Here is a 27,220-nt window from a genome sequence, read left to right on the forward strand (position 1 = left end):
ATCTGATATTTCAAAAACAACAAGTAGTCATCAAAAACAGAACTTTGTGAGACTTCTTTACACCCCATTACCTCTTCTTTCCCTGCTGTTCTGTTTTAATTACTTTTCATTACTTATCCTTACCTAAACCAGCAGGCAGCCTGAGAGGCACTGCCATTGAAAGGTGTCTAAGCCTTGCTGCTAACAATGTTAAAGTATACATAACATACAAATACATTTTTTCTTAATGTACTATAGTATTAGGAAGATAATTTGAGCAGCCAAATTTGGAGTCCAGTGCTGCCTGATAATGTTTTGTTTCTTTTGAAATGTTCACAGCAGCAGCAGAAAAGGGCAGATGAAATTACCAATGGAAATTCTTCGATGTAAATTGATGCCACCCCAGGAAAGTCTGCTTTGACGGTGTTACCAGTTCTTCTTCAAGCATAGTTTCTAACAGTCCTTGGCAGTAGATACCTGCAGCTCTCAGTGTGCAAGTTCTGTTTATTTGTTTGTTTCCTTGCTTGTTTGCAAAGAATCAGCCTCCTACAATGGACGAACAAGGCAGCGACAGACCTGCTAATCCTGAAGATGAATTAAGTGTAAGTAAGTAAACTTTAAATGCACTGCAATGTTGTGCCTGGTTGAAATAACAATGTGTTCTGTTTATCATATACTTGCTGAACCCATGAATTATGAAAGCGATATCTGGGAACTAACTGGCGCTGTCAATGCTGTAGCTGATTTTAACTGTTTTTTTTGGTGAAATATGATGTGCATTTATTTACATGCAATTGATAGGGCACGAGATCAGCCCTTGAGAGCTGATGGCAGGAGATTTGCATCAGGAGGCGGAGTGAGGTTCTGTTAAAACTTATTTCATTCCTGGGTGCAATTTTTGAAAAACAAATCAATTAATTATACAGCATATCTAAATATAGTTCGCATTCAGCTAGTTGGCATAGTAACTGTTATCCTGGACTGCTAACAGGTGGTTAAAAGGAAGAGGAGGACTTAAATAATTCAGTGTTCTGTGATACTTAAATTGCTTTATTAATGGGAATGAATTCTACAATGCATAATCAGAGGTGGCACAAGCGAGGGGGCAGGGAGACACATTGTTCTTTAACCGATTAAAGGAATAATTTGAGATACTTAAATTGTAGCAGTCAGCTATGAAATTTGCTGGATAAAGTAACCGTGCTGAAAATGCACTGTTCTGCTGTTGGCGTCTGACCAAATAGTATGATGGAAGGAAAAGCAAGGAAGTTCAAAAGAGTTTATAGTCCCTGTGAAATATTTAAAGGGAGAAAGGGTTGACCAGGAAAAATGTGAAACCCTGTTAATATGATTTGATTTATATCCTGCCCTTCTTCACAAAGAAGCACAGGACACTTTGGATATGGGAGATGGCCCTTTTTGAACTGAGTGTTTCAATAGCAAAAGGTGCTTCTTTGACGGCTACTGATAGCTGGAAAATTGAGCAGCAATGACAGTTGATGTCTGGTGGCTGCTATGTACTGACTCCACCTCACCAGCTTGGGCTGGAGAGAAACGTTTTGTGCTGTAGCCAGCAAAGTAAAGGGAGGGGAAAGCAGATGTGGCATTATTTGCACACATTTATAAAATTATTATTATTATTAGTGGTAGAAGTCGTAGTGGTAGTAGTATTACAAATTGTAAGTACCGTAGCAACCTTAGGGCTGCATGTGTAGGGTGCTTCAAGCCTATCACTTCACCAGATTCCAGATTGTCACCTCTGCTGATTGTGTTGAAATTCTTTGCTGCTGGTATGTTATTTTATATAGTGCACCAAGGACACAGTAGTAAAATAATAAACAGACCATGAGAAACAGTTTTAGGAATGTATGGTGGTCCTAACAGAAAAGTAAGACTCATTGAGATTTACATTTGTGTAAGCAAACCGGGATCGTGTGGGATATCACAACTGCTGTGGCATTTTGATGAAGCAATAGAGCAATCAAGAGTCACTCATGACCACACCGACAGCAGAAATGGCAGGCAAGGCATGCCATTCAAGTGTGGAATGAATATGTCTGCCTTTGGGAAATGCTGAATTGAGAGATACTGGACATTTATCTATGTGATTCTTTCCCCCACTTTGATTAAGGTATCAAATGTATCAGTACAAATGGCAGATTCAGAAGAAAAGTGGGAAAGAATTGCAAGGAAACTCAATAGGTCAGCAAAATCAAAGAGGAAGTCTCTCTGGAATTTTCAAAATAAAATCATCCTGTTTACAGTGGTCCTCTTCATTGTAGGTGTTATAACTTGGACATTGTTGTGGCTCTTTATTGGTGAGTATCTGTATCTGCATTGTAGGCAATGCTTTATGAGGCCTTTCCCCATATTTACATTTGAAGAACACTCATAGATGTATAAACAATGCTCTAGAAAATCATTTTCTATTATGTTGCTTTTTATTGGCTCTAGAAAAGGGTTTTCTATTTACAATGGAAGCTGTTTTTCTCCTTCAGAATATGTGTATGCCGGAATGTCAGTTAAAAGAGAATCCTAGCAGCATCTTGGAAAACCTGTCTCACAGAGCCCAACATTTAACTAGATATAGGAGAGTAGTCTGGATGAGAATTTGGTTCTATAGGGTGTGCACCCACAGCTCCAAAGTGAGAGGAAGGTCTCCATTAGCTATTCTTCTTAATGAATTGTCCTCCACCATAACCAACCAAAACCCAAGTTTGTGTGTGTGCTTTATGTGATTTTCTATAAATGCATTTCTTCCTTGTTTTGCTTCATGATTGAGAATGGGCTATTGCATTATTTTTCTGGCTCTATAGTGAAAAACTTTTTAAAGGGCAAAATGCTAATATATTATTATGCAGTGAAATTCCAACATACTAAGGAAAACCTGGTTATCATGTGAGGGTCTATTGGCTAGTGTCTGTGCCCTTGACAAGATACTTTCCGCAAAGCAGTTTACTCGTTTTTAAAGTAAGTGTTCATTATATGTAAGAATGGACACACACATGACTAGATATATGTTGCTTTAATATTTTTAAAGTAGTACTTAGTCCAAAAGATAAGGTGACGCACATGACTGATTACTGATCTACCATTCAGATTGCAGGACTGTGTGCAAGACTGCACAGACTATCATTGTGTGCTACCTGGTTGGTGTTGACCCATATCAGAGCCTTCTTGGTAGCAGTTCTCCATCTGTGAGATGCTTTCCCTGGTGAGATGTATCTGTCTCCCTCATTACTAACATTAAGGAAAGTTTGAAAAACACTCCTGTTCATCCAAGTGTTTGATGGCTGAAAGATACTATTCCTGGCAACCTTGACATTATTATCATTAGCTATTTGGATACGTTACTATTTTAAACTTTGAAAAATGTATTGTTTTGATGCTTTGTTGTGCTCTTTTTATTGCCATAATGAAAAAAGGAAAAATAAAAATAACACTCACCTTTTTTGTTTTACAGTTCAGGCAGAAAACAAAGATGCACTGTATTTTGTTGGATTATTTCGTGTTGCCAACATTGAGTTTCTCCCAGAGTATCGGCAGAAGGAATCCAGGGAGTTTCTCTCTGTTGCACAGAATGTGCAGCAAGTGGTAAGGAAAAAACGCCAACCCTTGTGTTCCACATTATCACCAAAGCATATGCAATAATCAGCTGGTTGTGTGGACCCAGCAATCCTTGTCTTTTGTAGTGTGTCAATAAAGGGAGATAACACATTCTGGAATTTTCTCTCCGTGTCGTATTTGCAGTACCATAGAAAGATTACTGCTGGATCAGGATGAAGGCTCACCTTATCCAGCATCCTGTTCTCATAGTGGCCTGAAACAGAACTCTCCCTGCTGGCGTTTCCTAGCAACTGGTATTCAGAGTAATACTGTCTCTGGCTGTGGAGGTAGAACATAGTCATCATGGCTTGTAGACACTGTTTGCCTTATCCTCCATGGATTTGTCTAATACTCTTTTATAGCCAAGCTGATGGCCATCACTACAATGCCACAATGTCATGTAGTCTTCCCAGGGAAAACAGAGAGAGAGGGAGGGAGGGAGGGAGGGAGGGAGGGAGGGAATAATAGAATCATAGAAGTGTAAAGTGGACCCTGAGGGTCACCAATCCAACCCCTTGCTATGCAGAAATCTCAACTAAAGAATCCAGGACAGATGGCCCTCCAACCTCTGCTTTAAAACCTCCAAGGAAGGAGACTCTAAAAAGTTTCAAGTGAGTCCATTCCACTGTCAAACAGATCTTACCACCAGAAATATCTTCCTCATGTTGAGTCAGAATCTCCTTTCTTGTAACGTGAATCCATTGGTTTGGGTTTTCATCTCCAGAGGAGGAGATAACAAGCTTCTTCCATCCTCCATGTGACAGTCCTTTAGATATTTGAAGATGGCTATCCTCTCTCCTCTCAGTCTCTTAGCCAGGCTAAACGTACCCAGCTCCCTCAACCGTTCCTCATAAGGCTTGGTTTCCAAACCCTTGATTGTCTTGGTCACCCTTCTCTGTACATGTCAAGGATTGTCAATAGCCTTCTTAAATTGTGGTACTCTGAACTGGACACAGTACTCCAGGTGTGGTTGACCAACACACACATGCAGATAATGAATCCCCCTTATACTGAGTCAGACCATTGGTCCATCCAGCTCAGTATTGTCTACACAGATTAGTGGCAGCTGTCCAGGACTTCAGGCAGGAGTCTCTGCTAACCCTCCCTGGAGATGCCAAGGATTGAACTTCGGACCTTTTGCATGCAAAGCAGATGCCCAACCACTGAGCTGCAGCCCTAATGTGGCTTCTTGAAGGAGTACGCAGCTTTCAAAGAACTAAATTCAATAGAAAGAGGGAAGTGGAAGGGCACTGCTGATGGGTGGGGGTTCAATAGTTGTTGGAATTTGGTACATTCTCTCCAATAATGAGTGCTTGAAATGGTGCAAAGAAGAGCAAAGGCATGAGTCTCAGTCTTTAATGAATATGCTTAAAATACAAGATGTGTCTGTGTGCATGAGTTATGCTGCACAGTCACTATCCAGTAGGTCCCATGCAACTTGCACAGCCACATCCCCAAAATAAATGGGTCTTGGTGGACTGGATGGCTCAAAACTAACTGACCAAACTTTCAGCACTTTTTGCTGGTCTTCATTGTATTTCCCCTTTCTCTTAACTCACTGTCTCTGTTATTTACTGATTATTCATTGTGCACTGGAAAACCAGCCAAGAGCTGGAAGAAAAACATGATTCCCAGGGAAGCACCACTTCCCAAGGATTCCTTATGCTTTACATTGAAGATGCACCTGTTTACATAGGCATTCCCTCAATCTCTCAATCTGAGTCTTCTGATTTACTGCAATCATGGTGCTGTCTTGATAGTATTGTTTTACTGCATATTTTATAGATGTGCTCATTTTAATTTTTAATGAGATTGATTTATTGCATAGTTTAAATATGGATGCTTATATTTTAATGTTTGCATAACTGGGTGGGATTTTTTGTGTGTAATCTTGTTTAGAATTCTATATTGGCATTAATATGAATAATGCAGTCAACAACTTAAATACCTTATCATAAAGGTACTACAAATCTCCAGTACTCCCTCCTTCAAAGCTGAGAATGATATCCTTGTTATAAATAAACAGGGCTGCTGAATCTGCTGTACTGCATATCAGGCAACTCTCAGGGTGCTTCCAGACTTTCGCTATTTTGGGGCAGGATTCAATCACATACAGACAAATTCAGGTTGCACAATTAAAGTTGATTTGAAGGTCTTGCATAACCTATTTCCTTCCCCTAAAGATCAACTCTTTTGTGATAAGAAAAGGAATGGGGGAATGTACCAGAAACTGTGGGGGTAACACCTCCTTGACACAACATTGTCTAACCTCCCCACAAAGAAATCAGAATAAATGCTCATTAAACAGCCAACATTGTCTAATTGCCCTGCAAAGAAATCAGGATGAATATTCAATAAGCTAGTGATCTGGAAGTGCCCTCAGCAAGATTAATTTTAATTTAGTCTGTGTGGGATTGCCCAACCATTCTGTGCATCTTCTCTTTCAGATGAACTTGGTATATACCAAATCTGCTTTCTCCAAATTCTATAAGCAATCCATTGTCTCAGATGTCAGGTGGGACATATTTTCCATTTCATTTGTGGCTGGGGGTCTTAGCGAGAAATAATGTCGTGTTGCAGCATTTACTATCCATGTACTGTCTCTTGTTGCAAACCAAAAGCCTCATCATATGTGACCAAATCCAAACACAGAAAGCACTCCCATGTCCCATAAAGTATCTTACATTTTAAAAATGTTGGTACATTAAAAACAGCAACAGCAACAACAACAATGATGAGAAAAGCTATAGATTTTCAATCACCCGAGTCTCAGAAACACCGTGATGTAATTTGCTTTTTCATTTGATTTCAGTAACAACAACAATGGGGGTCTTCTTGTCCATTTCTGGATTGTGTTTGTGGTGCCACAGGCTAAAGGCCAAGTGTTTTGTGAAGATTGTGTAGCTGCTATTTTAAAGGACTCAATTCAGACAAGCATCATCAATCGAACCTCAGTAGGGAGTCTTCAAGGCCTTGCTGTCGATATGGACTCCATTGTGCTTAGCGGTTGGTATCCCTTGGCAGTTGCTATTATTCCTCTGAAGAAAGTGAACCTTCTGACACAATTAATAGCTTGCTGTACTGAAAAAAACTAGAATCCATAACTTTTGCCTCTGAAATAATCACCTCATGGAACTGGAAAAGCAGAAATGCTATGTGGAGATCTGAACTGGGCCTAATGGTGCTAATCCAATTTTCGCTCAACAGGGTGATGGTGATAATTGGATTTATGTCCCTTTGTGTTTATCATCAGTTGATGCCATGTGTCATTGGAACGTCCTCCCTCCTAATGACTTTCCTATAGAATTCAATCCATTCATATAGGAATGTGCTCACGTGTCTGCTTTGATATATATGGTGTCAGAGCTAGCCATACATTAAGTAGAATCATAGAATCATAGAATCATAGAATCATAGAGTTGGAAGAGACCACAAGGGCCATCGAGTCCAACCCCCTGCCAAGCAGGAAACACCATCAGAGCACTCCTGACATATGGTTGTCAAGCCTCTGCTTAAAGACCTCCAAAGAGGGAGACTCCACCACACTCCTTGGCAGCAAATTCCACTGTCGAACAGCTCTTACCGTCAGGAAGTTCTTCCTAATGTTTAGGTGGAATCTTCTTTCTTGTAGTTTGGATCCATTGCTCCGTGTCCGCTTCTCTGGAGCAGCAGAAAACAACATTTCTCCCTGTCTACTTCAGACAGCTAGTTTTTGATAGGGTTGTGCCCAGCGCCCCTGCCTGGCCTAATTTGGGCCTCCAGGATCAATCCAAACCAGGGAAACCTGCCCTGGATTCAGCCCAAAATAAATTAAAATGCTCTCATTAAACATACGGCCAGGAGAAGCACTGGGGAAGGAGATGCTGTATCTCCACCCACTTAATCCAAGAGCATGGGGGTTCCCACCTGCAGGGTGCTGCTTTGCAAGTGGCTCTGCTAAGGGGAAGGAGCTTGTGAAGAAGCACCCTGAACCCCACAGGCTGGAATCCTCAACTCAACAGAGTGGAGAATTAATGTATTATTTTTACCACCAGGGAGAAGTGAGAGGCGCTCCTGGGATTTTCAAGCTCAGGTGGTTGGCCTTGGGACTGTTACCTTACCTTGCGGTGTGGGGGTGGGTGGGTGGGTGCTTGAAGCAATAAGAAATGTTTTTGGCCAACCCTATGTGGAGTTCCACAGTGAAACCAGCTGGCAGGATCCTGTATCCCTCTCCCTGCAAGTTCATTGCAATGCATTTTAAGTCTTTAAGTCTGAATAAAATCCTGGAAAACATCCTTTCGTGGTGGCTTCACAAATTCACATGAATTATTGTCATATCAACAGGTCCCTATTCTCAAGTTCCAAATTAACACTGCAATGCAGTGCAGTCTCATATTGTGTGGTGGTTACATTCCGGAGATGGCGCTTATATGCAAAAATGTGTATACTTCAACTAGCCCTTTGGAGCTACCCAGTGTGAGCATCCTTACCTTTCCAGAGTTGTACACCATGTGGGCCTTGCCTGTCCCCCAAGCAAGGCAGAGAGCTTTTACCAGGCTCTGGGATGCTCACACAATATCTTGTGGGACTGTTCAAGCTCCAGCAAGATATCTCAAGTGCATCCCAGAGTCCAGTAAGTCTGAAAGCTTAAATGCTCTGAGGAATAGTTCAGTCAATAGAGCATGGGACTCTGAACCTCAGGGTTGTGGATTGAAGCCCCACTTTGGGTGAAAGATTCCTGCATTGCAGGGATTTGGACTAGATGATCCTTCTGATCCCTTCCAACGATGCTACTGTGATTCTTTCTGCACTGAGAAAACCCTGCACAGAAAGAACATTTAAGCTCTCTGCCTTCTCTGCATGTCATTTGTGTGATTACTACTGGCCAGACTTCAGCCACTATATGTTGAAATCACACATGTTAAATGCATATATGTTGTGATCATACTGTATTACATTCATATGTTGCCTGCTGGTCTGTTTGTTTAAATATGCGCAGTCATTTGTATTTTCTCCTCCCATGCAGTTGGACTTCGATCAGATTACTCTTCAACAACAGGAACAGGTACATGACTGAGTTTTTTAAAAACACATTTCCCCATTTAACACATTTCAAAATGGGAAACGTATTTATGTGGTGAAAATTGAATCCTGCCTGTATCTGTATCACCTTCTACAATGTAAACTTTATACAGGGCTAAACATGGGATCTGTTGGGTAATTTAGCATTTAGATCATGCTTTTGAGTGTTCAAAGATGTCATTCTTACAACAACCTGAAAGGGAAATCAGTATTGGGAAATGCTTCCTGTTTCCCTGGGAGATAATGAGTTTCAGAAGGAGACACTACCATGGTTTGGGCTTCTTTAGAGGAAGGGTTTGTGATATTTCAAAAATATTTTGTTTGCAACTATAGAAGTATAGAATCAGGAGGGACAATCAGTGTGTACACTGATACCAGACAGCAGAAGTGCAGCCCTCACATCAGATCTCCCAAGACCCCAAGACGCTCCTGATTTCACAGCTAGAGATGAGGGGGAAATTCACCTTCAAACCATTATGCAAACCTAAGCACAGTTATTATTCAAAATTCATATTACCCATCTTTGATGTGGTTCTTCCAGCAAATAACGTGTACAGAAATGTGTTTATTAACAGGAAGTATAGATAAAAATGCATATATTCATGAATATATATAATATGCATTATATCAGGACAATTGTTTGCAAAAAGGGAGACATCTGCACTAAAATGCTGCCACATTTTAATGAGAGGTGTGGTTTTTTTTTAATTAAATTGATGCAGAAATATGGAGAATTAAACTTAAGACTGGAAAAATGAGAAACTGAAATCGATAGATTTGGCCATTCCTGCTAGCAACTGCTTCTTCTAGGTCTGCTTCTTTCAATCTGAAAATGGCTTTTATTCCTCTGCTCACCCACTCTCCCACACATACATCCACACCACACATCTCTCTTTCTGTCTTTCCCTCTCCTCCTGTCTCGTCGTTTCCAGAAGACCTGTTTACTGAATATTCATTCTGATTGTTTGCACAACTTTGTGGGAATGCCAGCTCTTTACTGAGTGCTCGTTCTGGTTTGTGGGGAGCACTGCAGGCCCACATGTGAGGCAAGGTGAAGCAACTGCTTTGGGTGGCAGGATCCTCAGGTGACAAAATTTCTTGGTCTGGCCCTATCTAATACACTCTCTCTCTCTCTCTCTCTCTCTCTCTCTCTCTCTCTCTCTCTCTCACACACACACACACACACACACACACATACACACACACAGAAAGAACTCCTTTGGTGTCTTCCCCTCCAATGCATCTCCTGACTATTGAAGTAAGAGGCAGCTGGTTAGCTTTTTGGAACGGGGAAATAAGGAGTATCTTATCCTTTGCCTCAGGCAGCAAAATGTCTTGGGCGGTTTTTGTGGGAAGGTTACATGATGTCACATCAAGCAATTATTATCTCACACTTTTCAGCACATTTTTTCCTGTCACTTTTCAAAAGGCCATTTTTTAGAAAAGTGGCTGCAGCAGCATTAGGTGGGGTGAAGCCATTGCCTCAGGTGACTGAATTCCCATAGGGGGCGTCCGTGTGGACACCTCACCTGCCCTGCAACCACTGCCACCAATGTCTGGTGATATCTCTTTGAAATCACATTAACTTGGTTTTAACATCTGCTTTTATGGGCATTTTTAGTTTATATGATGTATTGTTTTTTTTGCAAACTGCTTAGATTGAGTGGCATTTAAATCTAGTTAATTTTTTTTTTTTTTAAATACAGTGGTACCTTTGTTCCTGAACGGCCTAGTTAACGAACAAATCGGCTCCTGAATGCCGCAAACCTGGTTTTGCGAACATTTTTTGGAAGCGAATGTCTGTTTCGGCTGTCGGCATTGTTTCTGGGGCCAATCAGCCAATCAGAAGCCGTGTCTTGGTTTTTGAACATTTTGGAAGTCGAACAGACTTCTAGAATGGATTGAGTTCAAGAACCAAGGAACCACTATACAGAAATACATTTTTGGGGGGTTTGAATCCAAAATTAAATGGGCAAATCTGGTTATAAATGTCAGTAGGATCAATTGATATTTTATCAGTGACATGTGAAAAATATTATCTTGCCTTTCCGTAAAGCTTAAGCATTGTCTTTTACCAAGCATTGTAATCTCCATGATACTAATCAACATTTACTGTAGGTTCAAGTTGCATATATGATCTGCATGCAGACCGGCTGCACCAGCACTTTCCATTGGACATTTCAACAGCATCTGGAAGGGTGATCTGCTATTTCAAACTGATTGCATTGGTCGGCTACTTAATCCGCCTCTCCGTAGCATCCATTCAGATTGAAGCAGACAATTGCATCACTGATTCGTTGACCATTTATGACTCCCTGATGCCAATCAAAAGTAAGATACTGTATCGGTAGGTATGCCTTTTCAGTACAATTTCTTTGGTTTCTGCAAGCAGAAAAGAAGTTCATTTTTTAAAAAACAAAAACAAAACAAAAACAAAACAAAAACGTGTATATTAAACTTGTCCATTGGCAGCCATTGTAGATTCCTTAGCAAGGTATTGCGTGCTAGCAGTATGTTGCTCCTAACAGCAGATTGCAGACCAAACTTTATGGGAAGACCCACAAAAGAGTGTGTTGCAATAATCCTACCTCAATGTTATCAGTCCACCTGGGAGTCATTTGGAAGGAAGGGCAGGATAGATTGGGGCAGGGGTCCCAAAGGCATGTGATTGGCAAGCATCTTGTCCATGTTATTGAACTGCATTAACTGATTGAAGCAGATGGGGCTTTGAACACCCCTATAGGATCTGCTGTGACAACAGTATCAAAGTCTAATATGAGTTTACCATCACAGTTACTGTGGCTTTCTTAAACTATTGGCTAGCCAAAGGGCCAAATCTAGTAACGAGGCTAATGATGCATTGTAATTCCCATACTTTCTACACATGAAGAAAAATCAATTTATTTTCAGAATTTGTGAACCAACCAATTCATTCCTGTCTTTCGTTTCTACAAATAATTTGATGCTGGTTACTCTGAAGTCCACACAAGTGAAGAAAGTGAAGGAATTTCATGGGTACTTTGAGGTCATCCCACAAGAAAGTAAGTGTTCTCATTTGTTAAATGTGGAAACTCCAGCTGTAGACTCATCATTAGTTAAGTTTTTCCCCCTACCATCAAAAACAGTACACATCCTACATCAGATATGTGAGACATACCTGTCTGAATTTATGTTTTCTGTCACCTTTATAACATTTCTCTCTTTCATCTTTCCCATGACCTGCCTAACTTCAGCTCTTTTTACAACCAGTTGTTTGTTTGCTTGCTTCTCAATGTCTTCAGTCTCCAGGGCTGACCCAGCTGTATAAGTAATCCAAGTAATTGCATGGAAGGGCAGTTTATTCAGGTGCCATTGAAACAGCATGTAATCTAAGAACTGCACCTCAGCATCTTCTGTGACCCCGCAAGGGATTCTGGGGTCTCAGATCATGCAGTGCAGCTCTGCAGCATGGAAAATCCCTTGCTGCCCCAACCATTTGCAGATACCACAACATGAAACATCAGTTGCGTTTTCATTATAGAAATAACCAGTATCCCTTTTACTCCATTATGCCAGCAGATGGAGTAGTTGTCAAATACACATATGACATGAGATTGTTGTTAGTTTCACCGTAACAAAAGAATATAGGAGGCTGCCTTGAATGAAGTCAAACCTCTGATTCATCTAGTTCAGTATTGTCTTCAGTGACTGAAAGTGGCTCTCCAGGGTTTCAGACAGGGGACCTTCCTAGCCCTACCACAAACTGAATCTGGGATCTTCTGCATGTGAAGCAGGGACTCTGAGTGATGGCCCTTCCCAAACAATTAGGGGCATTTCAAAATAACAAAGGTCATTATGTCACTGGAACCAGGTATACGTTTTTCTTGTTGACATGCTTCCCCATTATGGGTCCTTGTGGTCCATTTCACCCTTTTTTCTTTATCTGTCACATCTTTTCCAATAGGGACAATAGGGATAGTTGTTGGGTCAGTGGGACAGACTGGGGGTGCTGTTGGTTAACTACCCACCCAGTTGCCCAATGACCACCTTAACCAAGCTGTTGGAGGTGGTCTCCATGATTATAGTTCTGCATGACTTCAATATTCATGCCAAGGCTGCTATCTTTAGTTCAGCTTGGGACTTCATAGCCTCCATGACAATCAGGGGGCAGAACAACACATAAGTGCACTAAACTTAGTCTTCACTTTAGGGCAAGTGCTGGAGTAGATGTTGGAGGGATGGAATTGATCTTTTTGTCATGGTTAGATCCCTAGTAAAGTTTGGGCTTGCAGCATCGGTATACCCCCATAGGGGTGGAGGACCGATTCAGATGGTCTCAGAGACTTACAGAATCTGATCTGGGGGATTTTCCAGTAGCCATATCTGGTTATTCTTTTGAGGACCTAACTTTACTGTGGAATACTGAAATGGGGAAGACAATTAACACTAAATCCACAGAGTGCCCCATCTGACACTGCAAAGCTTGCTGTGTTCCTTGGTTTCCCCTAGAACTACTAGCAATGAAGCAGGCGGATGATGGCCAGAGCAGAAGTGGTGCAACTTCTGGTGTGAAACCAACCACACAGTGGTTAGGAAGCACAACCACATGCACCATGAAGTGAAGCGACGATGGTAGCAAAAAAGACCTATGTCTCCATCATGTCCTCAAGTAGTCCTCCATGTGATGAAAAAGCTGATATTGCTTGCCCTGGTTAATTTTTATGCACCTTGTTTTGTGTCTGCTGTTTACTATGTTTTGCCTTGTTTTCATTGTTCACCGCCCTGAAACATACATAAAAAGGCAGGACAGAAATCCTAAAACAAACAAAGTATTACTTAAAAAGAAGAAAGCCATACTGGAAGTAATGACTTCTTCTTTTGGCTGATTCTCGGTTTCCAGATTGTGCAATAATATGGAAATGCATCTTTCTTTTCTCAGAATGCGGCAAAGCTATACTGGCATTGGGAAGTCCTCGGTTTGAAGGGAGAATCATGAGTCCTTATTACCCAAGTTACTACCCTCCAAAATGCATTTGCACATGGAGTTTCCAGGTAATTTTGAAACCCCATTGTGCAGGTGTTTCGCAACTGCCCTTTGGTGTGACAGACAGGGCTCTCTGTCTGTCAGTCTCTCTTTGCAAGATTCTGAGCCCTTTGATCTTAGCACAAAGCTTGGATCTCGATCTCTCTCTTTGTGGGTCAAGTAGCTGTAGTGGGAGATGAAAGGTTCCCTTGTGAGGCGATGGAAAGCTGCACTTCCTCTTGGCCACTGCCAGTCTGACCTCTTTCCCAAGGCTCTGAGGAGCTGGCATCTGAGCTGCGGCAAGTGCTGTTGCTCCCTGTAGCCTGGCACAGGGAAAACAAAAAGTGCTACTGCTGTGATGGGGACCCTGTGGTCAGTTTTGAACCAGCAGCATATTAGTGCTTAAACTTGGGCGTCACTGCTCAGATCTGGAAGCCCTTATTCACAGCTGTATCAGACCTTGATGTGGCTACTCAGTGGGGAGAATGAAGTTACAGGGAACCAGGCAGAGGGCCTTCTCGGTAGTGGCGCCCACCCTGTGGAACGCCCTCCCATCAGATGTCAAAGAAATAAACAATTATTCTGACGTTTAGAAGGCTTCTGAAGGCAGCCATGTTTAGGGAAGTTTTTAATGACTGATGTTTATTTAATGTATTTTTAATCTTTTGTTGGAAGCCCCCAGAGTGTCTAGGGAAGCCCAACCAGATGGGCAGGGTATAAATAATATTATATTATTATTATTATTATTATTATTATTATTATTATTATTATTATTTAAGATCATAAGCAGGCTCCTGCTGGATCAGGATAATGACCCGTCCAGTCCAGCATCCTGTTCTCAAGTGGCCAACCAAGTGTATACAGGAAACCTACAAACCAACAGTGGAGGCCACACATGCCAGCATCCGAGTGAGAATGGTGGCACAGTGTGTGATGCCGCACGCATGACATCCTGACATTGTACGTGTGATAAAACAACAACAAACCTTTGGTTACGTGAAACATATTCAATAAACACACAAGATGTAACCGACTGTACGTTTGAAAAGATAAGATATACTATTCATTGTATTGAATTGTAGATTTCAACAGAAGTAGCTCATAAAGTTCAATGAAAAAAGTAGAAGACCCAGTGGATCAGTTCATTCTCTAATCAATTTATGCATAAGGTCCATATATGTGAAAGTGTCTGTTCCACCTGTCTGTTCATAAAGTCCAACAATGCACACAAAAGGTTGTTACAGTTCCACAGAATCCTTTCACAGAGTCTGACAAGGATTTCCAGAATATTAGCCAGGACAGTGGATCTTATAGCATAGTAGTAGTGATATCATATATGAGTTTGTACTACTGATGAAGCCTAGGACGGTGAAACAAGGCTAAACAAGGCATAAAATGATTAGAGAATGAACTGATCCACTGGGTCTTCTACTTTTTTCATTGAACTTTATGAGCTACGTCTGTTGAAATCGACAATTCAATACAATGAATAGTATATCTTATTTTTTAAAACGTACAGCCAGCTACGTCTTGTGTGTTTATTGTACATGTGATGTCATGACGTCAGAGGAGCTGGGGTGAAGCCTAGCACAGCAGCAGCGCATTAGCAGCACAGCTTCAATGTCCATGGCTTCTCTTGCTCCTGCTGCCGCCACCAGCCTGGAGCTGCTTCCAAACTCCTTCCCGTCCGTGGCAGCAGAAGCAGGAAGAGGAGCCCAGAGCATTGAGGCTGCCCCATGCACAGCTTTGTGCTCAGCCTCATGGGAGGCCTTTTGGAGGGCTTAACCCCCAAAATATTTCGGGGCCCAAAAGGGCTCAGCCCCCAGGAGATGGTGCCCCTGGTGGAGGTAGAACATTATTCCCCTTGAACTTGTTTAATTTTATTTTAAAGCCATCCAAGTTGGGAGCCAATCATACATACTGAGGGAGAAAATTCCTTAGTAGACATTCGGTGCCTAGTTTGTAAGAGCCTCTACCCAAAGCATACTGCAGGAATAGCCGGGTGATTTTTGTTGAGGTAGCAAACGTTAGCACACTTAACCTACTGCAGAATGTGGTTCTCATCAGATGTGTTTCCATTTTATATTGTAACTGGTATCTGCATGAATCTTGATGAGCTCTGGGACAAGTGAAACCCTTGCATGTATCTTATAGTAGGAGTAGTAGGAGTAATATCAAGCTGAATTGTCCACAGTTGTTAAAAATATTTTTAAAATGTATCCCTTATTTCCTTAAAACAGACTCCCCTGAAAAATCTTGGCATAGCTCTGAAATTTCATAATTATACTATCAGTGAAAAAAGCATTAAAGGCTGTGAGCACGGATGGTGGAAAATTAACGAACACATGTAAGTATATGAATATAGGCTATATATTCTCGAGGAGGTAGGCAGCAGATTGAGGAAGCTGTCATAGCAAGTAGTCATGTGATCATTACATCATCCTGATGGCCTTTATTTTAATGTGCATGGCAAGATACAAACTGTTCTCATTTGCTTCATGTTCATTCTTCAGCATCGTTTGGATATGAGGTATCCTGTCTGGCTTATGTCAGTTGTAGAACGGGGAAGGCTTTCGAGCCGAAGGCAGTAGCTGATGGTGCAGTGAGACAACAGTGCTTACCTGACCTCCCAGCAGTGGAGTTGCTGCTGCTTACTGGGAGGGAGAGTGGGAGAATTAAATGGTGGAGAGGCTGGTGCTGAGCGAATACACCAGCAGGAGCTCTGTATTGACTTAGCTGATGCGTTTGCTCAGCTTGGGCCTCTCCAACACCTTGCCCCTCTTACTCTCTCTTGGCTTCCAGTAAGTTGTAGCTACTCTACTGCCATAAGGTAACATAAATGATGATGCCCTGCCACACTGCCTGCTACTGGCCCAAGGGCCACATTCGTTTCTGGGTAACGTTCTGAGGGCCACATGCTGCTGATGAGTTGGGCAGAGGCAAAAGCTGGAAGGATATCATTCTCCATTCCAGTTGACATTAAGCCCAGATATTTACAGGGGCAAATACAGAACATGCTGGGGTGTGTGTCTACATAGAAATGTATAGCAGCACCCTAAATTATTTGACCTCAGAAACTTGTGACCATAGGAAACATACCTAATGATGCTATTTGTCCATTGGCCCAGTACTGTCTATTCTGACAGCAACTTTCCAGGCCGGGTGTGTGGAGAGAGATGCTTTCCGTTATCTACTGCCCGGCTTAACTGTGGAGACAATTAGAAATTTAACCTGCAACCTTTTGAATGCAAAGCACATCCGTCACTGTCACTGAGCAAATTCCCTACTCGAAGCATACAACAAACATACAATCTCATATTAAAATACTGAGATCACATAAGAAAGCTTTACAGAGAAGGCAGCAACCTATGAACCACTTTGTTTCGCCATGTGCTGTTTCCTCTATGTTCTGTTCTGGCAGTTCTCTTGACCCTCCAAAGTGGATTTGGGGGAAGTCATAGGGGTGCACATAGAGGGAGGAGAGGATGGGGAAAGCCCAGTTGTGCTAGCAGGAGTTGAACCCTACTCTTACTCTTTTGTACCAGGTGATGATTTTAGCATGCAGTTGTTAAAAACGTTGAGGAATTCAAATATACTACAACTACGACTGTTCTTGTCTTTTGGTGATGAAAGATGTTCCATGCCCCACAAGTTAACATACATTCATCCCACAGGTATTGCGGTTATTACATTGATCATCAAACAATATTCCGAGTTGCAAGCTTTGCAGTTAATGTTGAGTTTCAATGTAGTTCCAAAATTTCAGAGCAGCCACTGCTTGTAGAATATGGAAGCTACAATATCAGCCAACGTAAGACTGATTTTAATTTTCCTTTATAGCTTTTGGAACACCACCTGAATGCATCTTTACTAAAAAATACTGGAAGCCATCTTTGGCATGCAGGATAATGCTGAGTTTTTGCATGTGAAGGTTTTTTCTTTCTTTCTGTTTTCTACTTTCTATCCAACAGTTATAATCCACATTTCAGCTATATAAGCTTGATGTGACATAGTTTTAAGAACATGTGTATAAGATGGCAGCCGCTCCTATTATTTTTTTAAAAAAGCATGACTTGCTAATGCATGCTAAGCAACATGACTTGCTAAATATGCTGAAATATGAAATTATAACAGATTTCCCAAACCTGGTGTCTTGGCTGGGGTTGACCTGGCTGGGGTTGATGGAAGTTGTAGTCCAAAATATATTCAGATCACCAGATTAGGGAAAGCTGAAATAGATTACACCTATAAATGATTTGGCAAATCAGCTATTGAGTTAACCCTTCCTAGTAGAGCATGGCATGAGACTGAGATGTGTCCTTGTATGCTATCTTTCTTAGACTATATGCCTCAGCTTTGACCAATATCTTCTTTTCCTGATAAATTGGTAGTTTTAAATTTTATCTCAGGTTTATGAGTAACTCACAAAATAATATTTCATTGAGTTTTATTAAAAGGCAGTACCTTCCAAGTAGCATTCCTGCCCCCTTTGTAATAAATAAGAGTGATGCAAAAGCACCTATGAAGCACATTTCATTTTGGGAGAACCAACTGTGTCATTAACTGGTGTTATGCCATTAATTTCTCCAATTTTTCTTTTTCTTCTTTTTTACAATTTCCCATCATTATAAGAAAAGGCATTGCATTTGAAATATATCAGATAGTGAAATATTTAATGAAATATTCATGACTGCAGTGCGGAATTTGTGTTGCTCTTACCTTACTTTGGAGGTGTCCAATCACTCAACAGATCATCTCACCAGAGGTCTGCACTCTGCGGCCTTCCCAGGTCCCCGTGCTTTGGTTAAAGCCCGGGGAAGACATCATGAAGTAATTCCTTCCAAGAGATTTTAAAGACTGTGAAGTTCAGGCAGCCAGGAATGCAGCAGAGTTACTGGGCAAATGTTTACTGGAAAGAGACATGCACACATACCACACTTGGAGACCTCACAGTGCTCAGGTAGGCTCAAAGCCACCACACCTACAAACATTCCACAGAAATTCTCAAGTGCCCTGAGCGTATGGCAGGAAAAGAAAACTTTTGAGATAGTTGAGAGCAGGCTTCAGCACAGTATAAGTGTAAGAGCCAAAATTACTTTGAAAGCTAGAGGTCCTAACTGTTTTCCCTCTTGCCTTCAGCTTGTCCACTTGGAACTTTTGAATGCCACACAGGTTTATGTGTTCAACAAACTCGGCGCTGTGATGGGATCAATGACTGCTTTGATGAAAGCGATGAGCTCTTTTGTGGTTAAGTATCCGTAGCAGATGAGCCCTGAAATATTATGACCACTCTTTAAAGTTACCTTTCTTAGTGACTTGCTGCCTTTCTTCTCATTTTAGGTGTTCCCAAACAAAACTGTAACACCAGTTTCCTAACACAGCACCATTCCCTTTTCTGTGATGGAATAAATGACTGTGAAGATGGTCAAGACGAACGACACTGCACTGAAAGTGAGTCCCACCCCATAAAAGTTGCACTTAACAGTTTCACCTTACAAATTGCTCGTTCTAGTTATTGGAGTGATCCACAGTACTTTGGGCTTGATACCAATTCAAGACCGTTATTTTTGGTTCTGGTTTTTCTAATCAGGAGAGGAGAAAGATCTGTTGAACGGGCTGCTTTCTATTCATGCAACCATTGGATACAACCCTTTGCCTCTGGAGTGATCCACAGTACTTTGGGCTTGATACCAATTCAAGACCGTTATTTTTGGTTCTGGTTTTTCTAATCAGGAGAGGAGAAAGATCTGTTGAACGGGCTGCTTTCCATTCATGCAACCATTGGATACAACCCTTTGCCTCTGGCTTAAAAAAGACATACCAAGTACTGGTGTCAAAAGTGAGCTGGTAGCACCTCGTCTGGATGTGAGCCTTTTGTGAAACTGAATGTTGGGATATTCAGGGCAGACGAAAAAAAGTCCTTCTTCACAGAGCACAATAAAAATCCAGAATTCACTACCACAAAATGAAGTAATGGTCATTGGCATGGATGGCTTTAAAAAAAGGATTGGACAAATTTGTGAATGATAAGGCTATCAAAGTCTACTAGCCTTGAGGGCTATGTTCTACCTCCACAGCTGAAGGCAATAGGCCTCAGCATACCAGTTTCTGGGGAACACAAGTGGGGATAAGGCTATTGAGCATCAATAGCCTACTGGTGATATTCTGATAGACATCTGTTTGGCATCTGTGACAATTCCCCTCACAGAGCTACAATTCTCAGAGTTCCCACTTTGTGCTCCAGACCCAACCATCCCTGGCACATGTCTCTTGGAAGTTTGCTCAGGCAGGTGTGCTCAGGCAGAATAGGGATTGACCATTAAACATTTTTGAGAATTGTAGCTCAGTGAGGGGAATTGGGGGTCTCATAACAGCTCTCAACACACTTAACAAACTACAGTTCCAAATTTTCAGTGTCTGAGCCAGTGCTGAATCATTTTGATGAAAAAAATGAATAAAACAGAAACTGCTGAAGCATTTATTTTGTCACTGGTTCTTTTTCAGGCATTCCATGTACCAATAATACATTTAAGTGCAGCAATAATATTTGCTTCAGGAAGCAGAATGCAAGATGTGACGGGATTGTAGACTGCCTCGATCGAAGTGACGAAAACAATTGCAGTAAGTCTGTTCAAGGCTGCAATCCTTAAAAAATGCTTACTAGGACAGCCCTTCCTAATCTGGCATCTTCCAGATGCTGTAGGACTACAGATCCCATCAGTCTACAGCATGGTCAGTGATGATGGGAGTTACAGTCCAAAATAACTGTAGACGACCAGTTTGTAGAAAGCTGTGCTACAGTATTATGGTGCATCAAATACTTCATTGCATTCAGTGGTCTTCTGCTGCACTCCACCTCCAATCTCTTTCAGATTTTGAGGGTGGGGGTGGATGGGACAGGAGAGGGAGAGGAAGTTCCATTGCACGCATGGAAGTCCCTTGCACAGGGGTGTCGTGTGGGTTGCCGGTGCCCAGGGTGGGGCAAGTGTTGTGCCATCCTGTTGGCCTGGGCAGCGTTCAGTCCCTTCACCAGCCAGAGCCTAATCAAGGGAGTCTCTCCTTGCAAACTAGCCCCAACTAGCCTTGCAAACTCTGCTCTGGGAGCAGAGATAAGGCAGAGAATCTCGAAGCCATTGTTTCATTGATTCAGATTGACTAGCTATCAATTGTTGGGTAATATTCTGAGAATATTTGAAAAGGATCACAGGTGGCTTCAATAACAATGTGGGCAGAAATTCTAGTCAAAGCTGATGGGAACATGACTCATAAGAAACACTCAGCTGGGATGTCCACATCTGAATGGGGAAGTCACATCTCCATTTAAAAACAGAAACAAAAACAGCTTTCCGTTTCACGTGAATTATTGGCTTCATTTTTCAAAGCTGCACATGCTTCTCCCAGCCCATGCACACTGCTCTGTACAACACAACAGGTATTCATTAGCATATTTTAGTCCATAGATACTGAAAGATACTTTATGCCAGGTCAAACTGCTCATTTAGCTCATGATAGTCAACTCTGCCAGTGGTTTTCGAGGGTCTGAGGCAGAGGTCTTTCACATCCTTTGCTTCCAGATGCTTTTATTTAGAGATATCAGGGACTGAACCTAGGAAGCAAACTGAAGCTATGGGAACTCTTCTTCCAGCTGAATGTAAATAGCTTATGGTGCTTGATCCACGACAGAAAATTCCTAGGCCTAACTAACAGCTGCATGAATTAATCTGCAAATCCTCAGTCCCTAATAATAGATGACGATCTTAACTCAGTATAGAATCGGAGATAATGACATCTACCATTTGCATTAATTACCAGTGGTCTCTGTAAGGCAATCAAAGTGTCACTGGGTCTCCACCCATCTAAGCCATGCAGCTTCTCCTGCAGGAAACAGGACTTTGCTTATCTCAGTCTTTCCCCACCACCCACAGTGTGTTAAAGGCCAATGAATGATGTGCTACATGGATTCCCATCCCTGACTAGGCTCTCATTGCACCAGCCACAGGTTTGCATAACAAATTCAGAGGATATTGTGTCGGTCTCTATACAGACAGTGGGACTTCCGACTTTTTTCCTAATGGCAATTGTACACAGTGTTTGAAACTTGGGGAGAGTTTTTTAAAAGTTGTGTGCCCCCGTGCAAGGGCCTTGTGTAAAACAAAAACATAAGTCAGAAACCCTCCTGTGCATAAATAAACCCTTAATTTGCACCTGAATCAAGACCACTGTCATGTATTTCCTGGCACTCCAAATAGGCAGACCTCAGTTTGCACATGAACTAGTTATATTTAGAGTGCTCAAGTTCAAAAAGATTAGTTAACAGATCATCCAGTTGGAAAATCAGTATTCCGCCATGGCTGCTACTGCAAGGGAAATGTTGAACTGTTAACCCTCTTCCAAAGGCTGTGGCAGCACTAAATACCGCAACATGCCCCACCGGATTGTGGGAGGGCTGGATGCCCACGAAGGTGAATGGCCGTGGCAAGTCAGCCTCCATTTTGCTGGAGTTGCTTACTGTGGAGCCTCTGTGATATCAAAAGAGTGGCTTCTCTCTGCTGCCCATTGTTTTCAAGGGAACAGGTGAGTAATTAGAAATCCCTTCATCCATAGCTTCTCCTTTCTCATAACTCCAAAGTAGTGGCATGTATGGGATAGACATGGAGTACAATGCGCTCCTTCTTCTCCTGTTAATTTGTAACAGTCAACCATGCAGCACAATTATGAGATTTCCAATATGCAGCTTGAAAAATAGCCTGGCCTCCCTTTGCATAGGCGAAGGGTCAGTGAACAAGGCTGCCTAGTGCTTGGCTTTTCCAATATTCACCCATTTCCATCTGTCCATGGCAGATCCCTGCTCAGAGCCCACTTTGTGCTTCAGGCCCAACTACCCCTGGCATGTGTCTCTTGGAAGTTTGCTCAGGCAGGTGTGGTCCTTGGCTGAACAAAATCCCCTGCTCCCATCTTAGTCCCACAACCCTTGTTTTAGATTCCTCAGTTGCACACCCTCCAACATTCCCCTGAAGAAAACGGGGGCACAAGGGCGTGGTACCAAAAGACGCACAACTTTTGGTGCTGTGTCCTCGCCCAAGTCAGTTGACTCACACAACAGTGTGGCATCACTGCCAGTTCATCCCTGGGACATTCTGGGCAGTGGTGAGCGGTCAGTAGACTAGGGGGACTAGTCTATTCCCTAAATTTTCCCCTGGCACCTCCTTACCAAAGCCCAGAGCTTCTGTCTGGCTTAGGAAAAGAGACATGATGCTCTAACAGTTCACAATTGAGGTGTGTGTGTGTGTGTGTGCACTCCAGTTACTGATGCTTGCATGATATTCTGCTTTCCTTAAGGTTATCTGATCCTAGAATCTGGACAGCTCATTTGGGAATGCGCACTCAAGGAAAAGCCAAATTTGTCTCTACTGTGAGAAGGATTATTGTGCACGAGTACTACAACAGCAGGAATTATGACTACGACATTGCCCTGCTCCAATTAAGCACACCATGGCTGGACACAATGAGGTGGCTAATTCAGCCAATCTGCCTGCCTCCCATCACACACAGAGTTCACACTGGGGAGAAGTGCTGGGTAACAGGATGGGGGCAAAAGCAAGAAACAGGTGAGCTTCCTGCTCCTTTTTGCCAACATGCCGGGACTTGCAATGAGAGATTTTTTGTTTCACTTTTTTATGTTTAGCACAGAGTTTGTATCTGCAACATCAATGCATAATCATATTTTCTCGAAACAGATAATGGATTAGGTGACAAAGCAGAAGCAAAGAGAGTCCATGTGGTGTCGTGGTTACGAGTGCCAGACTCGGACCTTGGAGACCAGGGTTCAAATCCACACTCAGTCATGAAACTCACGGGGCAGCCAGTGCCTAGAGCCACAGCCACAGGGTTTTTGTGGGGATTAAATGAGGAGGGGCGAGAACCATATATGCCACCTTGAGCATCTTGGAGAGAAAAATGGGACATAAATGCAAAAAATAAATAAAAAGTGACTTGTTTTGCTCATTTTAAGCAGCATCTGAATTCTGACAAGCAAGGTAGAACTTTTTGAAGGAAGCATCAGCATTGTGCCATCCATGCCATCCATGCCAGGGATGAAGAGGAGCCTATAATACTTGGACTCCAACTCCCATCAGTTCCAGCCAGCATGGGCAAGGGTCAGGGATGATGGGAGTTGTAGTCCAACAATACCTGGAGAGCCACACGTTCCCTGTCACTGACATGCTTTCTGTAATGGTTCTACTGGTGATGATGGATCATGAGGGCACCAGTGTAAAAGAAAGCCCTTTTTGTCAGCCTCAGTTGGCCACTTGCAATATGAGGACGGTAATATTCACTTACCTCACAGGATTATTGTAAAGATCATTGAAACAACAAGCGCTGATTTGATCCCTCTAAACTCATAAATAATAACAGTAACAACAATAAGAGCTAGGACAGAAGCCAACATCACCTTTCCTTGGAAGAGAACCCCATTTCAGTATAACTTACTTTCTATACATAAGATATATAAATAAAGACGTTGCTGGTTTTCTTAGATTTGATAACAGCCAGGTTTAGTGTAGTTGCTATAAGGGTTGCTATCTGGATCTGGAGTGAGAGATCAGGTTCTCGAGAATTATCATCTTGCCTAAATTATTAAACTTTTCCAGATGATGAAACCTCGGCAGTTTTGCAAAAAGCAGAGGTAGAGATTGTTGATCAAACACTGTGTCATTCAACGTATGGGCTTATTACAGCCCGCATGCTGTGTGCTGGGATGCTGTCTGGGAAAAGGGATAGCTGCAAAGTAAGTACCTTGCTCTCTCACATACTTGCCCCACTTATACTTGCTCACCACCGCTGCTTACTATTCCTCACCCCCCCCCCCAAAAAAAATATCACCACTGACTTTTGACTGCATTCCAGTTCAGGTCTGTGCTAGGAAACCTAATGACACTGGTCTCAACTGGATCTTATATACCAAGGGTCAGCAAACTTTTTCAGCAGGGGGCTGGTCCACTGTCCCTCAGACCTTGTCGGGGGGCCAGACTATATATTTTTTGGGGAGGGGAATGAATGAATTCCTATGCCCCACAAATAACCCAGAGATGCATTTTAAATAAAAGGACACATTATACTCATGTAAAAACACACTGATTCCTGGACCGTCTGCAGCCCAGATTGAGAAGGCGATGAGGCCGGATCTGGCCCCCGGGCCTTAGTTTGCCTACCCATGTTATATACCCTCCCCTGACTGGTTGCACTCCTGCAGCCTGAGACTTCTTCTGCATGAAAGGTGCCACTGCTCTTCCCAATTCATACACCTTCTGGTTCTGGGAGATGGGGTGGGGGGGGAGAAGGTAGTGTGTCTACTGACCCATCTATTGGCTGAACAGCCTTTTCTTCTCCTGCCACATCTGGTGTACCTTTCTCTATCTCAGACTGTCTTGACTCTTCCTCCCCCCCCCCCGGATCCCACCTTGTGGGTGGTGCCAAACCCCATAAATCACACGTCTCCTCTCCTGGGTCATTCCCCATGCCTCCACCACATACTCTTCAGAGCCCTGCCTGTCCCTGACACCTGGGGACAGCTTTTATCCACATTGGTAGATAATTGATGCTATCAACAGAAATTATCTAAAATGGCAAAATGTGTTGACTTTTGAAAACAATGTCTTTTTTTTAAGGGAGATTCTGGAGGACCCCTATCATGTCGAAGCAAAAGTGATGGAAAGTGGTTCTTGATGGGAATCGTTAGCTGGGGCTATGGCTGTGGAAGACCCAATTTCCCCGGAGTATACACAAGGGTGTCAAATTTTGCTACATGGATACACAAATATGTGCCTTCAGTTTTTTAATTTAGCGGCAATTACACTTGAAACAGAGTCAGCTCTGAAATGTCCTCATTAAAACCACATTTACTAAATGATTAGTGGTGTTTTCAGTTTGTCATTGTGTCTGCTACACCCATGGCCTCGGAATGAATGGCTCGACCACATGCTCAATAAGCAGAATTGTACAGAGGTCTTGAAAAGACTAGGTTCCTACCTTTCTCACTCTCAAGTGATGCCACAAAAACTTAATTTTTGGTATATTTTTAATGATTATTTGCATCAAATGTAGGGGGGAAGATATTTTATAAGACTACAACACTAGGCATGTGTCAGGATGTTGTCAGTGGCTCCCGGCTGGCTGCCCAAGAAAGTATAAAAACAAGAAAAAAATTCTTACCATCCTTTTAATTTCAATATTTACAGAGAGAGGCTATAGAACCCAGCCTCTTGGATAATGGCATTGTCCTGAATGAATCTCCACCCCAGTCTCTTCCACTTCCTCAATTGCCACTTCTACGGGTGCTGCTACATGCCCTCTGTCTCTGAGCTCTTTGCTCTCCTACTTTTAAGGCTCGTTGGGTTCTGGGAGATGGAGGGTCTGGGATGCTTTCTAATGACACCGTGTCAGCCAGCTGCTGCTCTGGCTCTGCCTGCTTCTCCTCTCCTATTATTTCTCAACTTTTCCCCTCATCTGCCTCTGAGCTGTGACCTCCCACAAACCACTGTTGTAAATCTATACTGTCTTCCTCTTCCTCCTCTCTGGAAGGGTCAGGATGGGGAGGCGGTCTCCACCATTCCTTCTCTACCCAGTCCCTGGCAGCATGACATAGGTTGCCTGTGACTATTATATTTCCAGCATTCAACTACAGGGGCTGTAAAATATGGGGAGGGAGATATCATCTTTGAATATTGCTTGAGGAAGGCAATGCTGATTGGAGGAAAAAAATACTCTATGGGGAAAAATTTAAGTATCCCTTTCCCCTAAATCACCTCCTCTTCACACTGCCATCTGGCTTCATTTCAGCTAGGAGATTAATCACTGGGTTCTCAAATTGCATGTAGTTGGGTCATTTCCCCCAGACAAAACTTGAAAGTGGAACCTTATTCAGGGATGCAACATGGAAAAGGACATAACTCATTTCAGAACGCTTAGGACAAACCAGTTGTGTTTCTTATAGTTTATACTTCTTGTTGACATCCATCTGTCTCAGGAGACAATGAAAGAGTGCCTTCAGGGATGAAGTCAAACTGCTGGAGAATTACAGTGCCTGCTGTGGCTGAAGAAACATACAGGAGAGATATGTTTTATTGCAGCTGGAGCAGATGAAGGCGTCCAGTTTTGCTGCTACAGGTGTACCATAGTGTTTCATCTCTAAGCGCTCCTCCCATCAGTCATTTCTCCTCTGGCCACTGCTGCAGATACAAAACCTGACTCCCTATTTCCAGTTTTTACTAGGGGTGGGAAACTTCAAGCCCATGGAAATAATTCAGCTCTCCAAGCTTCTCCGTCTGGCTCTCAGGACTTGCTCCAGGCCACACTTCTCCCCAGCGACACACCTCACCTGACCTGCTTCACAACCTCCCCAGGTGTTTTTACCGGGCTGGAATTTGTCCTTGAACTCTGATCATGCTTCTGGTTTGCCTGGACAGAGGATAGAGATGGTTATGTGTAGAAACTAGCTTACTATACAAAGTTTGTTGTTTAGTCGTTTAGTCGTGTCCGGCTCTTCGTGACCCCATGGACCAGAGCACGCCA

At 42.5% G+C, this 27,220-nt stretch overlaps 1 protein-coding gene across 1 annotated transcript; it reads left to right on the forward strand.

Moving 5' to 3' along the window:
* Positions 1–407: 407 nt before the first annotated feature.
* Positions 408–25,490, forward strand: TMPRSS7 (transmembrane serine protease 7). Its single transcript, XM_081002807.1, has 18 exons — positions 408–581; positions 2,111–2,297; positions 3,443–3,573; positions 6,033–6,100; positions 6,398–6,591; positions 8,591–8,629; positions 10,765–10,993; positions 11,557–11,687; positions 13,565–13,677; positions 15,889–15,995; positions 17,323–17,459; positions 18,788–18,895; positions 18,989–19,099; positions 20,153–20,269; positions 22,045–22,222; positions 22,988–23,256; positions 24,301–24,437; positions 25,318–25,490. The coding sequence occupies exons 1-18, from the start codon at positions 531–533 to the stop codon at positions 25,486–25,488; spliced, it is 2,478 nt and encodes an 825-aa protein (XP_080858933.1). The 5' UTR covers positions 408–530; the 3' UTR covers positions 25,489–25,490.
* Positions 25,491–27,220: the final 1,730 nt, after the last annotated feature.

Source organism: Podarcis pityusensis, assembly GCF_964106645.2.
Source record: "Podarcis pityusensis genome assembly, chromosome: 4".
NCBI classification, from domain to species: Eukaryota; Metazoa; Chordata; class Lepidosauria; order Squamata; family Lacertidae; genus Podarcis; species Podarcis pityusensis.

Coding starts and splice junctions, on each gene's coding strand:
- TMPRSS7 (XM_081002807.1), top strand. CDS start 531: ATGGACGAACAAGGCAGCGACAGACCTGCTAATCCTGAAGATGAATTA. Junction 582..2,110: donor ATCCTGAAGATGAATTAAGT/GTAAGTAAGTAA, acceptor ACTTTGATTAAG/GTATCAAATGTATCAGTACA. Junction 23,257..24,300: donor GGGGCAAAAGCAAGAAACAG/GTGAGCTTCCTG, acceptor AAACTTTTCCAG/ATGATGAAACCTCGGCAGTT.